Source organism: Phyllobates terribilis, unplaced genomic scaffold, assembly GCF_046119375.1.
Source record: "Phyllobates terribilis strain yellow unplaced genomic scaffold, ASM4611937v1 Scaffold_9__5_contigs__length_417890890, whole genome shotgun sequence".
In the NCBI taxonomy this organism is placed as follows: Eukaryota; Metazoa; Chordata; class Amphibia; order Anura; family Dendrobatidae; genus Phyllobates; species Phyllobates terribilis.
In genome coordinates, this window is record NW_027362769.1 from 415,701,093 (window position 1) to 415,711,502 (window position 10,410).

Here is a 10,410-nt window from a genome sequence, read left to right on the forward strand (position 1 = left end):
GGCCTGATCGTTGCAAAGTGTCACACATAGCGACATCGCTGGTGAGGTCGCTGTTGCGTCACCAAAACCGTGACACAGCAGCGATCTTGCTAGCGATCTCGCTATGTGAGACGGGGGCTTTAGGCTAGAATGTAAAATCCAAATCTATTTCTCTTTGAATGGAGCTGCCATGCAATACATCTACTTTCCTGAAGGATGTCTCTCATTCTCCTTATAAAGTCTGACTTTGTCCCAAGTTTCTTTTGAGCAGGATAGATAAACCCTTTTTCTATTTACATATAAAGGTTATCAGTCACAGGTCGGGGTTAGGGAGGGCATTACTCACATGGCTCAGCTCTCATTGTTTGAGCTAATCTATTTACATAGTTGGTGCAGTACGGAGCTCTTTAAACCAACATCAGGATTATTCAAATAATAGTCTGTGTTAATCAACCAAAGAAGAACACAGGTTAAAAAGTCAACATAAAAATAAAGATATACTTCTCTTGCCATCAGAAAGTATGTCTGGCATAATTAAGATTTTACACTGTATCGTCACATTCTTTTTCCGTTAAACTAGTTATATCAAGTGGTGAACTTTGATTCTTTCCCTGTTGAAAGATCCCTGGAACAGACAGTTCATCGGTGAACATGGATGAAAAATGCCTGTTTAATATTTCAGCCTTTTCTTTGTCCTCTATAATTATCTTGCTATTATCATCTTTTGATGGGCAACAACCATCTGACTTTTTTTTTTTTGGCACTGATGCATGTATAAAAAATTTGGGGATTTATTTTAATGTCGCTGGCGATTTGTTGCTCTGTAGATAATTTTGCAGCCTGATTTCTTTTTTACATTTCTTATTTAGGTCTTTATATTCCTGAAATGCTATCTCTGTATTCTCTGCCTTCAAGATTTCTCGGCCCTTTGTTTTTGTCTTATTAAACCTTGTATTGTCTTATCTATAATGGTTTTGTTTTATTATTGGCCATTTTATTACCAGAGGGTATACATTTTCTATAGGATTCTAGTAGTATTTCCTTAAACATTTATGTTCGGTATCCCCAGTTACCATTACATGGTCCTAGCCTACATGATTAAGCTCTTCCCTTAATTTGTTTAAATCAGCTTTCCTAAAGTTCCAGGTTTTTGCATTTCCCCTTTTGAATGTTTGATTTTCAATGTAATTTTCACTTTCCATATTATGGTCCAGCCCAAATGCTCCCGGACCTGTAGATCTGAATTTGTATCAGGTCTATTTGTCAGAACTAGATCCAGCAGATTACCAGATCCAGCAGATTACCTCCCCTTGTTGGTTCATCTACAGCTGAGAGAGGTCATTGTCCTGAACTGTGGATAAGAACTTGCAGCTTTTAGCACAACTGGAAGATTCTATGTCCCATTGAATATCTGGAGAGTTATAATCCCCATAATAAGGACCCTATTATTATTTGCTGCATTTTTAATTTGTTGCAGCATTTCGTCCTCTACCAGTTCAGCTATATTAGGAGGCTTGTAACAAACTCCAATTAGCAGCTTTCCTTTATGGCCATCCCCATGTACATTTACCTAGACTGACTCTACATTGTCGCAGCTCCCCCCAATGTCGTCATTGAGCACAGGTCTTAAGTTGAATTTAATGAACACACACCCCTCCACCATTTTTGTCTTTCATCCAGCCAGGTTTTCGTAATGCCCACCACATCGTATTCTATGACCGACATAAGAGTCTCCACTTGTCGCACTCCCTGCTGTCCCACTCTCTCTGTCTACTCTGTCTACCCCCTTATTAGCACGAATACCCTGTCTCCCCCCAGATCCTAGTTTAAAAGCTCCTCCATCCATCTGACTATTTTTTCCCCCAGCACAGCTGCACCCTCCCCATTGAGATGCAGCCCATCCCTACCATAGAGCCTGTAGCCAACAGCGAAGTCGGCCCAGTTCTCCATGAACCCAAACCCTTCCTTCCTGCACCAATTTTTAAGCCACTTATTTATCTCCCTAAGCTCCCGCTGTCTTTCTAGTGATGCATTTGGCACTGGCAGTATTTCTGAAAACACCACCTTGGAGGTCCTGGCCTTCCGCTTTTCTCCTAGTTCCCTGTAATCATTTTTAAGGACCTTCCACCTCCCTCTACCTTTGTCATTGGTACCGATGTGTACCATGACTGCTGGGTTTTCCCAAGCCCCACCCAGAAATCTGCCTATCCGATCCGAAATATGCCAAACCCAAGCACCCGGCAGACAACACACTGTTCGGCATTCACGGTCTTGGCGGCAGATGACCCTCTCTGTCCTACTAATTATAGAGTCCGCTACCACCAACATCTGTTTGGCCTTTGCTGCCCTCCTATTTCCCTCCTTCCTACAGCAGTCATCTTCCTGGTTGCTAGGAGCAACGTCCTGCTGTAGTGATCCCAGCCCTGGGCCGCCGGCTGTAGTGATCCCGGCCCTGGGCCGCCCGCTGTAGTGATCCCGGCCCTGGGCCGCCCGCTGTAGTGATCCCGGCCCTGGGCCGCCCGCTGTAGTGATCCCGGTCCTGGGCCTGAGAGTATACAACTAAATATTAGGTTAGTGATTCACAGGAATGCTAAATCTTCAAAAAAAAGAGACATATTGTGAGATTGTAAATACAAATTCAGACACTGCTATTTTTTAGAACAGAACAATGGTAATTTTTTGTTATTTTCTAAAAAGTATTTAAAAATTATCTACATTTCTCTTCATTTTCTGAATTAGAAAACAGCAATGTTCCCAATGCTGGAAATAACAACTAGGAGAAAGATTCTGTGCTTCACTCATGTTATTGATCACACTGCTATTATTTTGAACACTACTGTACATACCATACGCTCACTGTTAGTTCTCCAATAACCGGCCTTAGTGGCAATAACTGCAGCCTCCTCCATTAATCGTTGGTCAATTGCGTAATTGTCCGGAAGATAGGGAGCAGCAGAGATCTGTTTGTGACATAAAGATAACAGCGTGGTGGGTTCAGCGTGACCCCCCTTGGTTGTGATGTTTGACAGTCACAATTTGTGCAGGAGTTCAGAAATCCACTGCATTCACCAACACTGCACAATATGAATCTTTACCATCCAGGTGACCTTGTCCATCTTCTTGCTCATAGGCTGTATACACCCGAGCTCCCACTCGCCTTCTGTCTCGCCTTTGGGGGCTAGTGAATGAGGTCCGCCTGCCTCCCTGGCTGCGTCGTCCTCTGCTTTCAATGTATGTGTGGGCTTTCTCTGTGAACATGCAAGAAGCTGAGGTAGAAGATCTGAAGCGATACAAGAATCTGGGGGAACTCTTCAGACGCCCTTTAAAGTCGACAGCTCGTACTATTTCTTCTCAATATTTAGTGAGTATCATGGTACAGCCTCTGTCACAATGTCAGTTTCCTAAATGATGTTCTTATAAAAGAGTATTAAGTTACCTAATATGATTAAGTATAATACACATCTATCATCCATATTGCAACCTACTCTTTTAGGATATATATATCCGGCCATTCGTATGAACTACACTATTTTGGGGAGTGCCGAAGCAGAAAAAAACGAACATATGGCCCATTTTAAGGAAAATTAGAAAAAATCATAATTACCTTTGTGGAGTGAAGGCCACATGCTGCGTGGTTCCCCGACGCGCGTTTCGGCGCTATTGCCTTCCTCAAGGTAATTATGATAGACATTAGTGATTTTTGATGAACAGGGGTAGGGAGAGTTTTATATATATATATATATATATATATATATATATATATATATATATATATATATATATATATATATATATATATATATATATATATATATATATACATATATATATATATATACATATATATATATATACATATATATATATATACATAGTCTTTTAGACCGAATATTGTTTGTACATGGATTGGTTGTCCATACTCCCCCTATCCATCAATTCAGTTTTTTCAGTGATGCAATAATTATGAATAATGATACCTGTGGGACGTGATACCTACACTCTTGTGATACCTGCTTGTTTTTAGGTATGTTTTAAACTCTGTATGTATTTTTTGACACATGCTGCGTCACTTTAAACTCTGTACAATAAGATTTTGTTAATAAAATTTTTTTCTAATTCTCTATAAAATGGGCCATATGTTCGTTTTTTTCTGCTTCGGCACTCCCCAATATAAATGATGTTCTTGTAGGGATTAATCCTCACATCTTCTTCATCTGTTCTCCTCTTCTCAGTACCTGTCACTGTAGCTGTCAGTTAGTCCTAGCGCAGGAATATGCAAAGTGAATCTCCAGACCACGTCACATCACTTAAAGTCACTCACCGTTACATACAAGTATATACTGAATCATCAGTCATCCATGATCTGTCAGCCTGAAAACACACACAAAAAATCTGAAGGTAGATGCAAAGAAATCGTGGAGCATCTGTCCTAGCAGGAGATCATTTGTGGGTCTGCTTTGGGTTTATGGCTGTGGAGACTACGTAGTTATTTCGGAGACTGATAGTCCAGTTTATAGAGAAGCCCATGTAATCACCTCGTATGTAGCCTGGATCATGTTCATCAGTACAAATCTATTTATTCTGCATATGCTTTTTGTAGGTCAGTCCCTGTGATGGCCGGGTGCTACACTGTGGTCGGACCCGAGGTTCACAGATTGAACAAGTAAAAGGTATCACATATTCATTGGAGAACTTCTTAGGACCTCAAGGCTGGTGGGATTCAGAAAACTCAGGTATTCAAACCATCCTTCATGTGAGACACATTTATTTAACATGTGGACAGCTGGGTCTTACCGCTCTATCCACAGTATAGTGTGCCCTTCTGGAACCAGTGCGCCCTTCTGGAACCATTCCAGGCATGTAACACAGCACGACCCTGATCAGAGTGCTGCCAGGGCAGGTACAACAGTATTCATACAGAACCGCTACTTATCCCATATGTTGTCAGTTTCAGTTCGTTTTTTTCACTTAACTATTCCTTGACCGCCCATAGACTTTAAACGTCCAGTCAGCCCACACTTTACTCTGTACTGACGTTCTAAAATGTCACTGCAGAGTAAGCAGAATGCAAGTCATTTTGCAGCTAGACTTCCCACAGAGAAGCAGACACAATTTTATGATCCTTCTCCAGAAACCTCATGTGATCGCTTGGTGTAGGGAAGGAGTGAGTGCTGCTGGGTCCTAGGAGCCCAAATCAGCTCTGGTCTGCAGCCGACAGGCATGAATATGGTATTAATCTGTTAATGCCCCCCAAAAGGTCTTTTTGGGTTCACAGTGTGTAAAATAAATAAAAAAGCAAGGAGAAAAATGATAAAAAGGAAACACCACCAGTCTGAATAGCGGTTTATTTTCTAACCCTGTCCAACATATAAAAATAAATTTGACGGAAAGGAGAACACAATTTAAAAAGTGTTTTTAGCAGTCCTTTGTGGTTGTAAAAAAAGATAAAAAATAAAAAGATCGACATGTATTTCTATTTTTCCTTTAAACTTTCCCCCATATATAAAAAAGGAATACTAAAATGACATTAAAGTTGAGTCCTATTTCTTACAAAAAAGAGAGAAGCCGATGAAAGCACAAATACAATAAAATCCGAAAACGTGCCTGGTCAGGAAGAAGGAAACATGGCCGAGACCTGAACTGATTATGGCAGCCACGTGGCCCCATCTTCACCACCCACAAGCCCTGCAGACATGTCTCGTCAGATCTCCAGACTTGACTTCTTCCACTGTTCTTCTTCTAGGGGGTCCATTTTTGCAAGAGTTGGGGATAAATCCCTCCAACCGACTCTACCACCATGTTATATACTTGGCTCCCGGAGATTATCATCGATTTCATTCCCCAACTGACTGGAGCATTCAGCACAGAAGACATTTTCCAGGTAAACTGAAAAGTGCACCTCTAGTGGTGCGCGTTCATTCCCCTCCGCACAGCCACATATGGAGGGAATGGTGCGCGTTCATTCCCCTCCGCACAGCCACATATGGAGGGAATGGTGCGCGTTCATTCCCCTCCGCACAGCCACATATGGAGGGAATGGTGCGCGTTCATTCTCCTCCGCACAGCCACATATGGAGGGAATGGTGCGCGTTCATTCTCCTCCGCACAGCCACATATGGAGGGAATGGTGCGCGTTCATTCTCCTCCGCACAGCCACATATGGAGGGAATGGTGCGCGTTCATTCCCCTCCGCACAGCCACATATGGAGGGAATGGTGCGCGTTCATTCCCCTCCGCACAGCCACATATGGAGGGAATGGTGCGCGTTCATTCTCCTCCGCACAGCCACATATGGAGGGAATGGTGCGCGTTCATTCTCCTCCGCACAGCCACATATGGAGGGAATGGTGCGCGTTCATTCTCCTCCGCACAGCCACATATGGAGGGAATGGTGCGCGTTCATTCCCCTCCGCACAGCCACATATGGAGGGAATGGTGCGCGTTCATTCTCCTCCGCACAGCCACATATGGAGGGAATGGTGCGCGTTCATTCCCCTCCGCACAGCCACATATCGAGGGAATGGTGCGCGTTCATTCTCCTCCGCACAGCCACATACGGAGGGAATGGTGCGCGTTCATTCCCCTCCGCACAGCCACATATGGAGGGAATGGTGCGCGTTCATTCCCCTCCTCACAGCCACATATGGAGGGAATGGTGCGCGTTCATTCCCCTCCGCACAGCCACATATGGAGGGAATGGTGCGCGTTCATTCCCCTCCGCACAGCCACATATGGAGGGAATGGTGCGCGTTCATTCCCCTCCGCACAGCCACATATGGAGGGAATGGTGCTCGTTCATTCCCCTCCTCACAGCCACATATGGAGGGAATGGTGCGCGTTCATTCCCCTCCGCACAGCCACATATGGAGGGAATGGTGCGCGTTCATTCTCCTCCGCACAGCCACATATGGAGGGAATGGTGCGCGTTCATACTCCTCCGCACAGCCACATATGGAGGGAATGGTGCGCGTTCATTCCCCTCCGCACAGCCACATATGGAGGGAATGGTGCGCGTTCATTCTCCTCCTCACAGCCACATATGGAGGGAATGGTGCGCGTTCATTGTCCTCCGCACAGCCACATATGGAGGGAATGGTGCGCGTTCATTCTCCTCCTCACAGCCACATATGGAGGGAATGGTGCGCGTTCATTCTCCTCCTCACAGCCACATATGGAGGGAATGGTGCGCGTTCATTCTCTTCCTCACAGCCACATATGGAGGGAATGGTGCGCGTTCATTCCCCTCCGCACAGCCACATATGGAGGGAATGGTGCGCGTTCATTCCCCTCCGCACAGCCACATATGGAGGGAATGGTGCGCGTTCATTCCCCTCCGCACAGCCACATATGGAGGGAATGGTGCGCGTTCATTGTCCTCCGCACAGCCACATATGGAGGGAATGGTGCGCGTTCATTCCCCTCCGCACAGCCACATATGGAGGGAATGGTGCGCGTTCATTGTCCTCCGCACAGCCACATATGGAGGGAATGGTGCGCGTTCATTCCCCTCCGCACAGCCACATATGGAGGGAATGGTGCGCGTTCATTCCCCTCCGCACAGCCACATATGGAGGGAATGGTGCGCGTTCATTCTCCTCCGCACAGCCACATATGGAGGGAATGGTGCGCGTTCATTCCCCTCCGCACAGCCACATATGGAGGGAATGGTGCGCGTTCATTCTCCTCCGCACAGCCACATATGGAGGGAATGGTGCGCGTTCATTCTCCTCCGCACAGCCACATATGGAGGGAATGGTGCGCGTTCATTCTCCTCCGCACAGCCACATATGGAGGGAATGGTGCGCGTTCATTCCCCTCCGCACAGCCACATATGGAGGGAATGGTGCGCGTTCATTCTCCTCCGCACAGCCACATATGGAGGGAATGGTGCGCGTTCATTCCCCTCCGCACAGCCACATATCGAGGGAATGGTGCGCGTTCATTCTCCTCCGCACAGCCACATACGGAGGGAATGGTGCGCGTTCATTCCCCTCCGCACAGCCACATATGGAGGGAATGGTGCGCGTTCATTCCCCTCCTCACAGCCACATATGGAGGGAATGGTGCGCGTTCATTCCCCTCCGCACAGCCACATATGGAGGGAATGGTGCGCGTTCATTCCCCTCCGCACAGCCACATATGGAGGGAATGGTGCGCGTTCATTCCCCTCCGCACAGCCACATATGGAGGGAATGGTGCTCGTTCATTCCCCTCCTCACAGCCACATATGGAGGGAATGGTGCGCGTTCATTCCCCTCCGCACAGCCACATATGGAGGGAATGGTGCTCGTTCATTCCCCTCCTCACAGCCACATATGGAGGGAATGGTGCGCGTTCATTCTCCTCCGCACAGCCACATATGGAGGGAATGGTGCGCGTTCATACTCCTCCGCACAGCCACATATGGAGGGAATGGTGCGCGTTCATTCCCCTCCGCACAGCCACATATGGAGGGAATGGTGCGCGTTCATTCTCCTCCGCACAGCCACATATGGAGGGAATGGTGCGCGTTCATTCTCCTCCTCACAGCCACATATGGAGGGAATGGTGCGCGTTCATTCTCCTCCTCACAGCCACATATGGAGGGAATGGTGCGCGTTCATTCTCTTCCTCACAGCCACATATGGAGGGAATGGTGCGCGTTCATTCCCCTCCGCACAGCCACATATGGAGGGAATGGTGCGCGTTCATTCCCCTCCGCACAGCCACATATGGAGGGAATGGTGCGCGTTCATTCCCCTCCGCACAGCCACATATGGAGGGAATGGTGCGCGTTCATTGTCCTCCGCACAGCCACATATGGAGGGAATGGTGCGCGTTCATTCCCCTCCGCACAGCCACATATGGAGGGAATGGTGCGCGTTCATTGTCCTCCGCACAGCCACATATGGAGGGAATGGTGCGCGTTCATTCCCCTCCGCACAGCCACATATGGAGGGAATGGTGCGCGTTCATTCCCCTCCGCACAGCCACATATGGAGGGAATGGTGCGCGTTCATTCTCCTCCGCACAGCCACATATGGAGGGAATGGTGCGCGTTCATTCCCCTCCGCACAGCCACATATGGAGGGAATGGTGCGCGTTCATTCCCCTCCGCACAGCCACATATGGAGGGAATGGTGCGCGTTCATTCTCCTCCGCACAGCCACATATGGAGGGAATGGTGCGCGTTCATTCCCCTCCGCACAGCCACATATGGAGGGAATGGTGCGCGTTCATTCCCCTCCGCACAGCCACATATGGAGGGAATGGTGCGCGTTCATTGTCCTCCGCACAGCCACATATGGAGGGAATGGTGCGCGTTCATTCCCCTCCGCACAGCCACATATGGAGGGAATGGTGCGCGTTCATTGTCCTCCGCACAGCCACATATGGAGGGAATGGTGCGCGTTCATTCCCCTCCGCACAGCCACATATGGAGGGAATGGTGCGCGTTCATTCCCCTCCGCACAGCCACATATGGAGGGAATGGTGCGCGTTCATTCTCCTCCGCACAGCCACATATGGAGGGAATGGTGCGCGTTCATTCCCCTCCGCACAGCCACATATGGAGGGAATGGTGCGCGTTCATTCTCCTCCGCACAGCCACATATGGAGGGAATGGTGCGCGTTCATTCTCCTCCGCACAGCCACATATGGAGGGAATGGTGCGCGTTCATTCTCCTCCGCACAGCCACATATGGAGGGAATGGTGCGCGTTCATTCCCCTCCGCACAGCCACATATGGAGGGAATGGTGCGCGTTCATTCTCCTCCGCACAGCCACATATGGAGGGAATGGTGCGCGTTCATTCCCCTCCGCACAGCCACATATCGAGGGAATGGTGCGCGTTCATTCTCCTCCGCACAGCCACATACGGAGGGAATGGTGCGCGTTCATTCCCCTCCGCACAGCCACATATGGAGGGAATGGTGCGCGTTCATTCCCCTCCTCACAGCCACATATGGAGGGAATGGTGCGCGTTCATTCCCCTCCGCACAGCCACATATGGAGGGAATGGTGCGCGTTCATTCCCCTCCGCACAGCCACATATGGAGGGAATGGTGCGCGTTCATTCCCCTCCGCACAGCCACATATGGAGGGAATGGTGCTCGTTCATTCCCCTCCTCACAGCCACATATGGAGGGAATGGTGCGCGTTCATTCCCCTCCGCACAGCCACATATGGAGGGAATGGTGCTCGTTCATTCCCCTCCTCACAGCCACATATGGAGGGAATGGTGCGCGTTCATTCTCCTCCTCACAGCCACATATGGAGGGAATGGTGCGCGTTCATTCTCCTCCCTCCTCACAGCCACATATGAGGGAATGGTGCGCGTTCATTCTCCTCCTCACAGCCACATAGGGGCTCCTCCTCCATCCTCTTATGGAGGGAATGGTGCGCGTTCATTCTCCTCCTCACAGCCACATATGGAGGGAATGGTGCGCGTTC

General features: G+C 48.3%; 1 protein-coding gene across 1 annotated transcript in view; it reads left to right on the forward strand.

Annotated features, from left to right (window-relative positions):
- Positions 1-10,410, forward strand: part of LOC141162699 (phosphatidylserine decarboxylase proenzyme, mitochondrial-like) — a 76,823-nt gene that overhangs the window by 37,312 nt on the left and 29,101 nt on the right. Inside the window, exons 4-6 of the mRNA XM_073649064.1 lie at positions 3,110-3,340; positions 4,580-4,712; positions 5,723-5,860. Of these exons, the coding sequence (XP_073505165.1) occupies positions 3,110-3,340; positions 4,580-4,712; positions 5,723-5,860 (502 nt within the window). The remainder of the gene's footprint in view (positions 1-3,109; positions 3,341-4,579; positions 4,713-5,722; positions 5,861-10,410) is intronic.